The sequence below is a fragment of the Paralichthys olivaceus genome, chromosome 15, assembly GCF_024713975.1.
Source record: "Paralichthys olivaceus isolate ysfri-2021 chromosome 15, ASM2471397v2, whole genome shotgun sequence".
In the NCBI taxonomy this organism is placed as follows: domain Eukaryota; kingdom Metazoa; phylum Chordata; class Actinopteri; order Pleuronectiformes; family Paralichthyidae; genus Paralichthys; species Paralichthys olivaceus.
In genome coordinates, this window is record NC_091107.1 from 686,089 (window position 1) to 699,165 (window position 13,077).

At 43.5% G+C, this 13,077-nt stretch overlaps 2 protein-coding genes across 12 annotated transcripts; both read right to left on the minus strand.

Moving 5' to 3' along the window:
• Positions 1–2,907: 2,907 nt before the first annotated feature.
• Positions 2,908–5,762, minus strand: LOC109642839 (interferon-induced transmembrane protein 1). 8 transcript variants are annotated; one of them, XM_069539449.1, is made up of 4 exons: positions 5,718–5,762; positions 4,736–5,087; positions 3,943–4,250; positions 2,908–3,240 (listed from the first exon to the last, which is right to left on the minus strand). In XM_069539449.1, exons 3-4 carry the CDS (start codon positions 4,246–4,248, stop codon positions 3,058–3,060), a joined length of 489 nt encoding a protein of 162 aa, XP_069395550.1. In that variant the 5' UTR covers positions 4,249–4,250; positions 4,736–5,087; positions 5,718–5,762; the 3' UTR covers positions 2,908–3,057. The 8 variants fall into 8 exon arrangements, with proteins under 8 accessions (XP_069395550.1, XP_069395549.1, XP_069395546.1 ...); XM_069539448.1 differs by lacking the exon at positions 5,718–5,762 and adding an exon at positions 5,372–5,434; XM_069539445.1 differs by lacking the exon at positions 5,718–5,762 and adding an exon at positions 5,342–5,430.
• Positions 5,763–6,737: 975 nt separating this feature from the next.
• LOC109642836 (hepatitis A virus cellular receptor 1-like) lies at positions 6,738–12,644 on the minus strand. 4 transcript variants are annotated; one of them, XM_020107777.2, is made up of 7 exons: positions 11,309–12,644; positions 9,893–10,243; positions 9,346–9,414; positions 8,791–8,846; positions 8,593–8,683; positions 8,222–8,249; positions 6,738–7,125 (listed from the first exon to the last, which is right to left on the minus strand). In XM_020107777.2, exons 1-7 carry the CDS (start codon positions 11,340–11,342, stop codon positions 6,987–6,989), a joined length of 768 nt encoding a protein of 255 aa, XP_019963336.2. In that variant the 5' UTR covers positions 11,343–12,644; the 3' UTR covers positions 6,738–6,986. The 4 variants fall into 4 exon arrangements, with proteins under 4 accessions (XP_019963336.2, XP_069395543.1, XP_019963337.2 ...); XM_069539442.1 differs by having other exon boundaries at positions 8,593–8,680; positions 11,309–11,449; XM_020107778.2 differs by lacking the exon at positions 8,222–8,249 and having other exon boundaries at positions 11,309–11,612.
• Between the last annotated feature and the right edge of the window lie 433 nt (positions 12,645–13,077).

Consider the following 13,077-nt stretch of genomic DNA (forward strand, 5'->3'; position numbering starts at 1 on the left):
AAGACGTCCAGAAGGGGCAGACACAAACACTGACCGAACTGTTTAGAGGTTTTACAGGCGAAACAGGGACAACACCAGAACAAACAACAACCTGCACAACAAAACAACACAACGTTAACACAACACGAACACAGAAAACATTACAACCAAATGTGCAAATGTGTGGTTGTGTACAGTTTGAGTTTCCTATTGTTGGACATTTTACATTTTGGGTGGCCTGAACAGATTCTCAACTTCCTGTGTTTATGACACAAACTATTGACAGTGTGTGTGTGTGTGTGTGTGTGTGTGTGTGTGTGTGTGTGTGTGTGTGTGTGACGTCTCCGTACACTGTTTGGTTTCATGGCAGCAGTCACAGATACCAGTAGTCCAATCAGCTTCATCAGAGGACATGCTTGGAGCCCGTGTGTGACAACTGTGTGAAGTGAACAAACTAAACAACAACCACCAATACACAAACACAAGAAGAGAGAGAGGGGGGGCAGAGAGAGAGAGAGGGCCAATGTTAGAGGTCTAATCTGATCAAATCGTTTCTATTCACTTATAGATTAAAATCTGATAAACACCAGAGAAGAAGAATCAGTTTGAGCTCTTACCTGTGTGAGTGTCAGACGAGACTGATTCAGCTGCTCTGATTGGACGAGCTTTTAGATGAACCTGAAGAACTGGTCTGACTGGAGGGGAAGATGTCCTGAGAGACACATTCACACCTGATGCCAGAACCACTGTGTCATAATGTCACTGTGTCATAATGACTTTCATTTCATAGACACTCGTTAGAATGAAGCAGCTGCAGCTTTTATTTTGTAGGAAAAAAATGATTCAGCTCCTTGTAATCACTTGTTTTTTAAATTTGTTTATCAGAATCAGAAATACTTTATTGATCCCAGGGGGAAACTGAGTTTGTTACAATTGCTCCAAGTAAAAGGTAGAAACACAGTATATAAGATTTTGAAGGACCTCAGTCTCCTCAGGAAATAAATGGCGTCTCTGGCCCTTCATGTAAAGCGCATCAGTGTTCTTATCCCAGTTTATTTGTTCCGCTCACTTCCTCCTCCAAAGGTTCAAATGTTTTATTTGTCATCTGCACAACAGATACAGCTACATGCTGCAAGGAAAATCTTAAATCCCAGGCACCTCAAGCACCTCAACATGCAAGTGTCATAAAATAAGAGTAACTAAAAATACAAATAACATAACCTAGTGCAATGAAACAAATGTCAAAAATGAAATAAAACATTATGATAAAATAATAGAACATTATAAGCTGCTTCATGGATATATATATATATATATATGTGTGTGTGTAGCAGCTCCTGGTATTACTGTCAGTTTTTTGTGTTTTTATTACGTTTGCTGTTTGTTTTTATATTTATTTTTGCACTGCTCTGTGCATCTTCGTGCTGCACAATGACGAGATGCTTTTGCAACTTATTGGACACTTTTTATAACTTTTAACCGCACTTGGCTCTCCTCGGATCACTGGGAGCATGCCTGCAACACACGCCGGCATTGTTTACACCTGCGACCAGCTAATGGCCCTGAGGCACACCTCCCTCTTTCTTCAATAGGTTCAACTCCAACCCCCCCACCCCCAGCGGACTCTCCATTGCCTCTACGACTGCCTCTACTGCTTCTCCGAGCAACAAAGCAGGTGAGTGCTCTCCTCATCACTTGGGTCGATGACTATCTGACGGGCAGACCACAGTTTGTGAGATTACAGAACTGTGTGTCTGATCGTCTGATCAGTAACATCGGGGCCCCCCAGGGAACTGTACTGTCCCCCTTCCTCTTCACCACATACACTGCTGACTTTAAGCACTGCACTGAGTCGTGTCATCTGCAGAGGTGCTGTGGAGGTGGTACCTGCATACAAGTACCTGGGTATCACACTGGACAATAAACTGGACTGGTCCACCAACACAGAGGCCGTCTACAAGACGGGCCTGAGCCGGCTTTACTTCTTGAGGAGGCTCGGGTCCTTCAATGTCTGCAACTGTTCTATCAGTCTGTTGTGGCGAGCACCATCTTCTTTGCTGTGGTGTCCTGGGGTGCGGGCATCAGGACAAAGGACGCCAACAGACTGAACAAAATCATAAGGAAAGCAGAGTCTGTGGTTGGCTCTAAGCTTGTCACCATGGAGGAGGTGGTGGAGAACAGGATGCTGGCAAAACTGCTGGCAATCATGGACAATCCCTCTCACCCCCTCCACAAAACACTGGACAAGCTAAAGAGCAGCTTCAGCCACAGGCTCATCCAACCCCGCTGCTCTAAGGAGCGATACAGGAAATCGTTCATTCCAACCGCAATAAGACTCTATAACTCATCGACCTCTGTCAGAGCCACCATCACAGAACTGAACTAACATACCTGTCACCCTTGCACCATGTACCCTGTACCACACTCCGCTCCTTATACTGGAACATTTACTTCACATCATATGTGATATGTGTTAATTTAAACCATATTGATATTATATATCATATTATACAATAATATTGTCTTTTTGCACACTCTGTATTCTGTACAGTTGGTGGTCTGGTGTCAGACGACTGTCAACCACACGTTTTAGTTTTGAAACTCATCACTGTTGCTATGGTTACACCTGGTGGAGTGCTCCAGCCTCTGGACCAGAGACGTGTGTGAACTGATCTGGTTTCAGTTTGAAAACTCTGGTTTTGAATGGTTTAAAATTAACATGTGTCATTGTGGATTTAGACTCAGTGCGTCTCGGGTGCGTTCAGTTGGTGGATGAGGAATCTGTGGCAGCTTTTAAATCACTTGTCACTGATTCATTAAAGTTGAATCTGCTCTGTAAAAACAGTTTTGATCTTTGTGCAGCTGTCATCCTGTGTCTGATTTATGTAAATGTTCTGTAACATGATGGTGTTGATCAATCCTCACTGGTTGGGGAACAGACTCTTTTATTGACACATTAAACAGTTTGGCCACACAGACACATGGCAGCCATGCTCACTACATGTTTAAGCTGTAAAATGTGGATAAAATGTGACAGATCAGAGAAACACGGCAGCAACAGCCTTTGTCTTTGCTCATTTAAAACTTGTTGACAAAAAATCTGGTGATGCCTCCTGCGATGGCTGGATTTTCGAAGAAGAGAATAATGGTAATAATGACCAAGACGCCAAACAGACTTGCATTGATGAGGAGGAGCGTGCGGGCGGTGGAGCTGTGATGTCGGGCACCAACCATATTTCCAGCTATCTTCTTGTCTCTGGCCTGAAAGAAACAAAGCATTTTTTTATTTTCAAAGTGGATTCACCATCAAACAAAAAAATTACAAAAACTGAACTAAGCTCTATCTAATCATCTTATATTCACCATCATCCTCGTTGGTAGTAATTTAACTAAGCAACCAACTGCAGAGAAGACAATCTACTTCCTGTTTACACCACATGACCAGTGTATGTGACATGTTAGTTGTAAACGAAGGTGCCTTAATTTAAACTGTATCAGTGTGGGTGGAGCCTCAGCCTGCGTTACCACCAAGTCCGTATTTTTCATTTTTTAATCCAATAAAAATCATCACACACTGAAACCTTGAACACCGAGTCTGATGCGTTCTATTATTATTTTTGTTCTAAGTGGAGCAGTGAGGAGGATTTTGTCGTGAAAAAAGAAAAAGGAAACATCGGCTCCATCAAATCCTGAGCAGCCGTCAGGGACAAGGAGAATTTCATCTTCTGGACAAGCTGAGAAATTATGCTTATTGTTTCCGAGTCTATTTCAGTGTTCCACTTTGATATCTACCAGCTCTGAGACCACACGCCAAAGAGAAGAAAACTCATTTCTGTGATCCAGTGGATTTCGGGATCATTTTTTAAACGTGATTGACTCAACATGAGGTTGTGAATCTTTTAAAAATATATTTAGACAACCGACAGGGACATGAAGGATCAGACACGTCACACATGAACTCACCTTGACCGAGCAGATGAACGCTGCAAGTCCCAGGCAGCAGATGTTTATGTAGAAAAAACTGAGCATGGACCAGATGATGTAGTCCTTGGGAGGCTCAGTGGTGATTTCCACAGTGGTATGGTCAACCACTACAGGTCCAACAGGCTGTCCAACCTGTCCGGAAGGGCCGAAGTGTCCGGGAGGGCCGAACTGTCCGGGAGGGCCGAACTGTCCGGGAGGGCCGAACTGTCCATGCTGTTCAGGGTACCCATTACACTTCTCCTGATACAATGCAACAGCCTCACCTGACTGACATTTAGGATCCATTTCTGTCAGATAGAACAAACAGTACAAAAGTTCAGACATGTCCTGAAGAGGTTTCAGCTTCACTTCATGTTGTGCAGGCAACAAGGGCTCCTTTAAATCCTCCTCAGTATCAATCCAACACTTTATGGTAAATGCTCTGTATTTGTAAAGATCTTTTCTAGTCTCACAAACTGATTGAACCACCGACGCTCAGCCACAGCAGCTCCATATTTTTACAAAAACTGTGTTTTCAAACTTTAATTTAGTTAAAGCTAACTGACTAATCACTAACTATTATATAATTTACTAACGAACACAGAAAAAATAGTAACTAACAAAATAACCACGAGAAATCTAATATACTAACTAACTGACGGCCGTGGACTTGACGTGATCATCTCTCAGATAGTTTGGTTTTTAACACACAAAACCTTCACCCTCATTATTGACTTTGTTAAATAAAAGTTCAAAGTAAAAAGTTCAAAGTTAATAGTTAAAGGTTTGTTACCGTTTCACTTCAGACGAGAAGAATGAAGAGGAAAGGGAAAGTCTCCTCCCTCCGACTGGAAAACAAGCACCGCACCCAGTACACACACACTCACACACACACACACTCACACACACACACACACACACACACACACACACACACACACACACACACACACACACACACACACACACACACACACACACACTCACACACACACACACTCACACACACACTCACACACACACACACTTGTAAAATGTACACGATGTTGTGGCCCTTTAAGGAATCGTCACTCACCCCTTCTCCCCCTTGTTGATGAACTTCTGAACTTCCTTCACTCCTCGTCGGATGTTTTTCACTTTAGCAGCTGGAACCACAGAAAACACAGTGAGGCTCCTCACCCCTCTACAGACAGTTCCTCACCCCTCTACAGACAGATAGAAAGTTCCTCACCCCTCTACAGACAGTTCCTCACCCCTCTACAGACAAAAAGCTACTCACCCCTCTACAGACAGATAGAAAGCTCCTCACCCCTCTACAGACAGATAGACAGCTCCTCACCCCTCTACAGACAGATAGAAAGTTCCTCACCCCTCTACAGACAGATAGAAAGCTCCTCACCCCTTTACAGACAGATAGACAGTTCCTCACCTCCTCTACAGACAGATAGAAAGTTCCTCACCCCTCTACAGACAGAAAGCTACTCACCCCTCTACAGACAGATAGAAAGTTCCTCACCCCTCTACAGACAGTTCCTCACCCCTCTACAGACAAAAAGCTACTCACCCCTCTACAGACAGATAGAAAGCTCCTCACCCCTCTACAGACAGATAGACAGCTCCTCACCCCTCTACAGACAGATAGAAAGTTCCTCACCCCTCTACAGACAGATAGAAAGCTCCTCACCCCTTTACAGACAGATAGACAGTTCCTCACCTCCTCTACAGACAGATAGAAAGTTCCTCACCCCTCTACAGACAGATATAAAGTTCCTCACCTCCTCCAGAGACAGATAGAAACTTCATCACCCCTCTACAGACAGACATAAAGCTCCTCACCCCTCTACAGACATAAAGCTCCTCACCCCTCTACAGACAGATAGACAGTTCCTCACCCCTCTACAGACAGACATAAAGCTCCTCACCCCTCTACAGACAGATAGACAGTTCCTCACCCCTCTACAGACAGATAGAAAGCTCCTCACCCCTCTACAGACAGACATAAAGCTCCTCACCCCTCTACAGACAGACATAAAGTTCCTCACCCCTCTACAGACAGACATAAAGCTCCTCACCCCTCTACAGACAGACATAAAGCTCCTCACCCCTCTACAGACAGACATAAAGCTCCTCACCCCTCTACAGACAGACATAAAGCTCCTCACCCCTCTACAGACAGACATAAAGCTCCTCACCCCTCTACAGACAGATAGACAGTTCCTCACCCCTCTACAGACAGACATAAAGCTCCTCACCTCCTCCAGAGACAGATAGAAACTTCATCACCCCTCTACGGACATAAAGCTCCTCACCCCTCTACAGACAGACATAAAGTTCCTCACCCCTCTACAGACAGACATAAAGCTCCTCACCCCTCTACAGACAGACATAAAGCTCCTCACCCCTCTACAGACAGACATAAAGCTCCTCACCCCTCTACAGACAGACATAAAGCTCCTCACCCCTCTACAGACAGACATAAAGCTCCTCACCTCCTCTACAGACAGAGGGTCTTATCTTGTTTAACTTATCTTTACTCTATATTCTTCATTATTCATGTTTGTTGATTATGTTGCTGTTGCGATGTTGTTAATTTCTCAATCTTGAGACAATAATGAATTCTGATCCTGACTCTACAGAAGATCAGTGACTGTCTCTACACGGAGCATCAGAGCATGTAACTAGTTATTTATGTACAAGTAGAAACAAACTGCTGGAACTGACTTTCATTAGTGTGGGAACAGTTAAACAGTTAAACTCTCGAGAGTCAACGTCATCGTGTCATTAATCGAGTCACCTTCTGATAAACTGTAACTTTTATTAACAATCTGATAAATACAAGAAATCATGTAAAGACACTGACGCTCATTTTCAACACCTCATTACCCATGAGCCTTGTATGTTGTTGCTATCCTTCAACAAAATGTCCAGCACTGTGACATCACAGCTCTGGAATGTCCATGTCCATAATGCTCTCTGATGCTGCGTTCACATTCTGTCCGTCCGTCTGTTGACTTGACCCCAGGCAGGTCAGTGGGCTTCACATTTCAGGGGCACGACTCGTACACAACTGTGTTGACGTCTTCTTCTCTCTCATAAATGTTGTCGACCACAGACTCTCGACTTTGGCTCTGCAGCCCGGACAGACTGAACTGTACAGAACCGTTGAGCTGCTGCTGCTGACGCCTGAGAGACAAAGAAAAAGTAGCTTTACATTATTATTTCACCAAAATGTCCTGATGATATTATCAAAGACTGGTTGGAACAGCATCAGTGAGCTAACAGCTAATGTAAACATGTAGAAATTCTAGGGATTTCCACTAGAGTTTGAAAGTTGAGTTGGGATGTTGTATACACTTGAGTTGTTGTGTCTCATTTCAGGTGTCACCTTCGCAGGCTGCGTAATAAACTGATTACATCACAGTCTCATTTTAAAGGCTCCTTCAAATGCAGCCAAGAAATAAGGTCTACCATTCCTGAACAACGAAACATCCGACAGGTGGAGCCTTCTCGGGTCAACGGATCCCAGGATTCACTGCATGCAGAAGCTAACAAGCCACTTAAAGTAGCTAATGATGCAAAGGTGGGACAAGCTTGCGACAGATGTCGGAAATCCTTTGTAGACGAGAATGTCTATTTCGGTTTGATCTTCATAGTCCACTTGTCTCACTGAGACCATCTCCTCTATGTGCTGTGTAGACTGTGTCCTCTGATGGAGGCTGCCTCTCAATTGGGGCACAGTATTTCAGATATTTTCAGATAGTTCTGAATTCTGACATTTTGTTAAATTTGTTCTTGTTGTGCCTTTTTTCAGTTCGGCTAAATCCAAGTGTTTGAGACGGAGGCTGAAGAAAGGAGCTGCAGCAATGGACAATCTGAAGGAAGTGTTTTCTGAACATTAGAGCATGAAAACATTTTACAGTCATAAAGCCAATTAAAATAATCAACCTGAACACAAACAGGATATTTCTCCTTTAACATGGTTTTAATTCAAAGCATCAGAAAAAGAAAAAAGATCTCTGCCTAATGGTTTCCTCTCGTCTCTGAGTTTCAGTTTGACAAACACCACTGTGCTGAATGTTGTGAAGACAATGCTGAAATGACTGAGGCGGTGCAGTGGTTACGTGGATTGCGAAATTAAAATGTTCCCCACCCTGAGGTCAAACTGCTGACGTTTACAACAGAGAGAAGCACCAACCATTTGTATTACAGCGCAATTTCCAGGACAGGAAAAGAAAAGTTCAAATGTGTTTCTCAATTTCAGTCTAATAATGAAACTTACACTTTGTGGAGTCCCATCCATTTTCTCACTGTAACAAAATCAGCAGAAACAACAGGAAGTCTTTGTTACACAACCCTGAAGAAGAAACACTGTTCTAGCATTGATGCTTTAAATCTGAACTCCAGACACAAATCTATTCACATTCATATTGATTATTTATTTCATTTTCTTTATCTCTCTCAAACTGATAATGTGGAGATTCTTCAAAAGTAATAAAATCATCTGACTGGAGGAAATTGTTTATTAAATTCTGCTGTTAATACATTTTAATGTCATGTGACTCTGTCACGTCCATCATGGTCGACTGAGCGCAGGGCTGACGTCAATGAACCGATCACTGAGGCGAGGAATGCCTTACGGACTGAACTTACCGAGTATGGCGGCTCCGCTCGCTGTGGTTGAAACTATCAACCCGAACAAGACATACACCACAGCCACAGTCAAACTGCTGCTTTCAGGCTGCTGTAACACACACACACACACACACACACACACAGAAACACACGCTGAATTTCTTGTGCAATAATAATTTTTAGCCTTAGCATCAAAAGTTAATCATTATTTCTCACTCTGATGATGCTGCTAAAGGTGGAACTCAGGACGGTTTCTGTGGCGTTCATGTGACCTGTGGGACGAGGAAATGAAAGCAGACGATGAGGCTCCATCATTCAGTGTGTGTGTGTGTGTGTCAGGGTTATTATAGTTAACGAAAGCTAAGAATAAAACCAAAACTAGCAATGAAAACATAATTTAGTTAACTGAAATAAAAATAAAAACTTACAAAAAAAACCGAAAAACGAAATAAAAACTGCAATGAACAATGCAAAACTAACTAAAACTAAACTGAATTGCAGATAAATTCAGCTTCATTTTCTCCCTCGATTACTGCCTGTCCTGTTTCATCCTGTTTCAGCTTCTACAAGTCAAGGCTTTCTCTTAATACCTGGAAAAACTAAAACTAAGACTACAACTAAATAAACACTAAACTGAAACTAAACTGAATTAAAAAAACTAAAAAAAACTAAAAACTAATGAAAATTTCCAAACTATAATAACCTTGGTGTGTGTGTGTGTGTGTGTGTGTGTGTGTGTGTGTGTGTGTGTGTGTGTGTGTGTTGGAGGACCTGCAGTGTGTGTGTCTGTTGTCTGCATTGTTGACGTCTCTGAGTTCCCTGATGTGGTCGTCTGTGGAGCTGAAACATCAACACACAACATGAAGCATCACTGTCTCTTTCCTCGAGTGTGTTATAATGTTTGGTGGAAGGGAAGATCCCCTCCTGGTCTGAAGCTCCAGAAAAACCTTTGTATCGTAATATCATGTGACATCGTGATCAGTCGGTAGACTTGTAAAAGGTTGTTTCAGACCTTAACCACTTTGGAATCACATAAAGATCAGAGGAATGTTTGGCTGATGCATGAACAACTGACGGCTACTGAGCTGTTCCACCCCCGTCCTCCAGGTGGCGTAATGTAAAGGACTATAGTAAACATGGAAGAGATTCACATCTAGCTGCCGTCGATCAGAAAAGAGACGAAGTAACAAAGTTTATTCAAAACACCCGAAATAAACTACTTGAAGTAAAGAAACAGATTTTGTATGACTGAAATAAAAACGATGATGTCCTCGACCAATTAACGCTGCACGCCCCACCCCTGAGGTTCCTGTCTCACCTGAGTCAACAGTCAAATCAAAGTGGTGTTTGTCATCGTTGAACCAGCCGGGGATGTCAACTCTGCAGCCGTATGGTCCAGTGTCTGTCTCTGTGACATTCAGAATGGTCAGGGACACATTCCCCTGGTGCAGCTGTCCCAGCAGCTGATACCTGCTGGACACTCTGCTGCCCTCTCTCACCCTCAGCTTGTCTACAGCGATGAGCGGATTGTTGCACTTAAATGCTGATAACGTTCCTCGATTCCAGCAAACTGACAGAAACCCGTTAGTCGTCACGTTGTAGTGACAGGACAGAGTGACGTTGTCACCTGCTCGGCCTGCAACTCTGGCACTGTTGTCACCTTCACCAACTGAGGACACAAACATAGACGGAATTTACTCTTTGGGGCAGTTTACATTAGTTTCTTTCAGACACGAACTGTGTAAAATGTTGTGTAGTCATGTTGTGTAGTCATGTTGTGTAGACATGTTGTGTAGTCATGTTGTGTAGTCATGTTGTGTAGTCAGTGTGTGTGATCGTCGACTCGTTCACAACAACAGGAACATGTGGGGGCATTCAGGTGAGGGGCGGAGCCTGTAGAGCAGCAGGAGGCGGGACTAACGTCTAAATTATTCAGTGTTGTTTACAGCTCGTCCACACGGCGTCGGCCCTCATCACCAAAACATCTGGAACCTCCTCGTCTTTCCAAGTGGACGTCTTCGTCTTCTACGTGTCCGGCTCCTCTTCTTCATCCTGAGACATTTGTGTTCTTCAGTTTCACGTCCGTCACGTGTTGGAAACCTCAGAGACACGCCCACTCGCTCACTGAGAAGGTTCCAGATGTTTTGCAGGAAAATGTGCAGAACACTTCAAGAAACATGGACTTAAAGCTCCAGTGAGTAAGATTCAGGTGAACGGATCTATTGACAGAAATCTTCTATTATCAGAATAATCCTCATGATGTTTTCACGAGTTCGTTTTATCTAAATTGTATGAATTGTAGTTTTCTTTACCCCAGAAAAGACCCTTTATATTAAAATACTTTATATTTAAATATAAAGTATTTAAATACTTTCAGCTGCAATATGACACTTCACCACTAGATGTCACTAAATTCTACACACTGTACTTTTAAGTTCATATCTGAAAACAGTGTCTCTGTGTTTGTGGTGAAGATACAAATAAAAACTGCATCTCGTGGTTCATTGTCGGCTGATGTTGGATTTATCGTATTGAAATATGAGGGAGAAGTCTCTACTTTCATCACTGTGACATCATGATAACAAACATACACATAATGATGAAAACCCATCAACACGAAGAAGAAAACTGAGTCAAACTGTCAGAGGAGAAAAGATTTTACAAATAAATGACATGAACTAAAACCAGACAGCTGATCGACCGGAGACTGATGAAGGTGTGAAAACACACGTACCTGAGAGCACAGCGAGCAGCAGCAGCAGCTTCATGATGGCAAAGCAGCATCGCACACTAACACACACATTTAAACACACAACTGCTGTGAGTCACCACAGCTGCACACACACTGTAAAACGTTTCCTCCTTTAGGTCAACACAGTCATATGAAAATAAACTAGAGGAGAAGAGAAATTGTCTTGTCCATCTATCTAACTAACTAACTATCTAACTAACTCACTCACTAACCAGTTAACTAGCGCACCAACCAACTAACTAAACTTTATTCCTTACTCACAGGTTCAGTCTCCAGAGTTGAAAACAGACATTGAAGGACCTGAGCCTCCTCAGGAAGTAGAGCTCATTCCAGCTTATCATCCAGTTTCAATCAATCAATCAATCAAATGTATTGATATAGCACGGTATCACAACAAACACTTGTCTCAGGGTGCTACACAAAAGTCCAGGATCTTAAGAAACACAAAATCCAACTTGTTCCACTCCGAACAAGCATGAGCAACAGCGGGGAGGAAAAACTCCCAGGTGGAAGAAACCTCCGGCAGAACCGGGCTCTGTGTGGACGGCCTCTGCCGGGACCAGTTGGGGTGATGAAGAAGTTTCATGTCCAGGTACTTCTACGATGGGACTGTCTCCACATCAGTCCCTCTGATGCAGACTGGAGAAGGTTGGAGCTTATTGATTCTGCGCACAAAGTCGCAAATAGATCAACCGGGTCTCTGTACTCATGCTCCTGTCCACACGCCACTATGGTTGTGTCATGAGAACATTTCTGTAGATGACTCGTCTGAGGTCTGCAGTGTAGGTTGTGAAGAGGAAGGGAGATATAGCACAGTTGCCTGGGGGAATCAGACACAAAGCTTTGCAGTGTCAAACTGTGGTCTGCCCATCAGGTGGCTATCGATCCGTGTGACCAGGGGAGCATCCACTTGCATGTCCTCCAATTTCACCTTTAGCGGTTTGGGTTGGAAGGTATTGAAGTCGCTGGAGAACTCGATGAACATGATCTGGACTGCAGTGTTGGGTCTGTCCAGGGAGGAGTATGACTTCTGCAGCAGACATATTATTGCACCTTCCACACCGACACAGGACTGATTTGCAAACTGTGGGGGGTCTTGTGATGAGGACACTGGTGGGCTGAGGTGTGCTCGGACCAGTCTCTCCATGACCTTCATTATGTGACAGGTCAGTGCTGTTGGCCTGGAGTCAGGATGTCCCTTCTCAGACACTAGAACCAGGCATGATGTTTACAAATGTTTCCATCCAATGTCGTGGCATCTTTAACAGCTAGTAGCATCACTCTTCACCTCACTTCTTCATGTTGTAATTTGAACAGTAGGACAAATGTGTTGTGGACAGCACCTTATTTACTGGTGGTGACATTTGACACATGCTGCTTCCTGTCGGCGCAGCTCGGACTCAGAGTTTCATTTCCTGAGAACACTGAACTCCACACTGTAAAAAATTAAACGTTTGCATGTGTTGTCAGAAGCCAAGTCATGAAGCTGATGTTTCATTGGTTCAGTCTGCCCTGAGCCCATGTGTTCAAGACTTCCCTCATCCAAACCACAAGCTCACGAGGACAAGAGAAAATAGAAAATATATATTTAATTCGAAACCAGTACGGATGTAACTTGCCTCCCAGAAACTGAGTATTTTTGCGTTGTAACCGCTTCAGATCCGTCTCTGTTGCTCGACTTCAGCGTCTGAAAAACAAACTACAGCAGATATCAACGTGTGTCCTGGGTTCCACCCGGTTCCACCCGGTTC

Coding starts and splice junctions, on each gene's coding strand:
- LOC109642836 (XM_020107777.2), bottom strand. CDS start 11,342: ATGAAGCTGCTGCTGCTGCTCGCTGTGCTCTCAG. Junction 9,415..9,892: donor TGATTTGACTGTTGACTCAG/GTGAGACAGGAA, acceptor TTGATGTTTCAG/CTCCACAGACGACCACATCA. Junction 7,126..8,221: donor TGGATGGGACTCCACAAAGT/GTAAGTTTCATT, acceptor TTTGTCTCTCAG/GCGTCAGCAGCAGCAGCTCA.
- LOC109642839 (XM_069539449.1), bottom strand. CDS start 4,248: ATGGATCCTAAATGTCAGTCAGGTGAGGCTGTTGCATTGTATCAGGAG. Junction 3,241..3,942: donor CGTTCATCTGCTCGGTCAAG/GTGAGTTCATGT, acceptor TGTTTCTTTCAG/GCCAGAGACAAGAAGATAGC.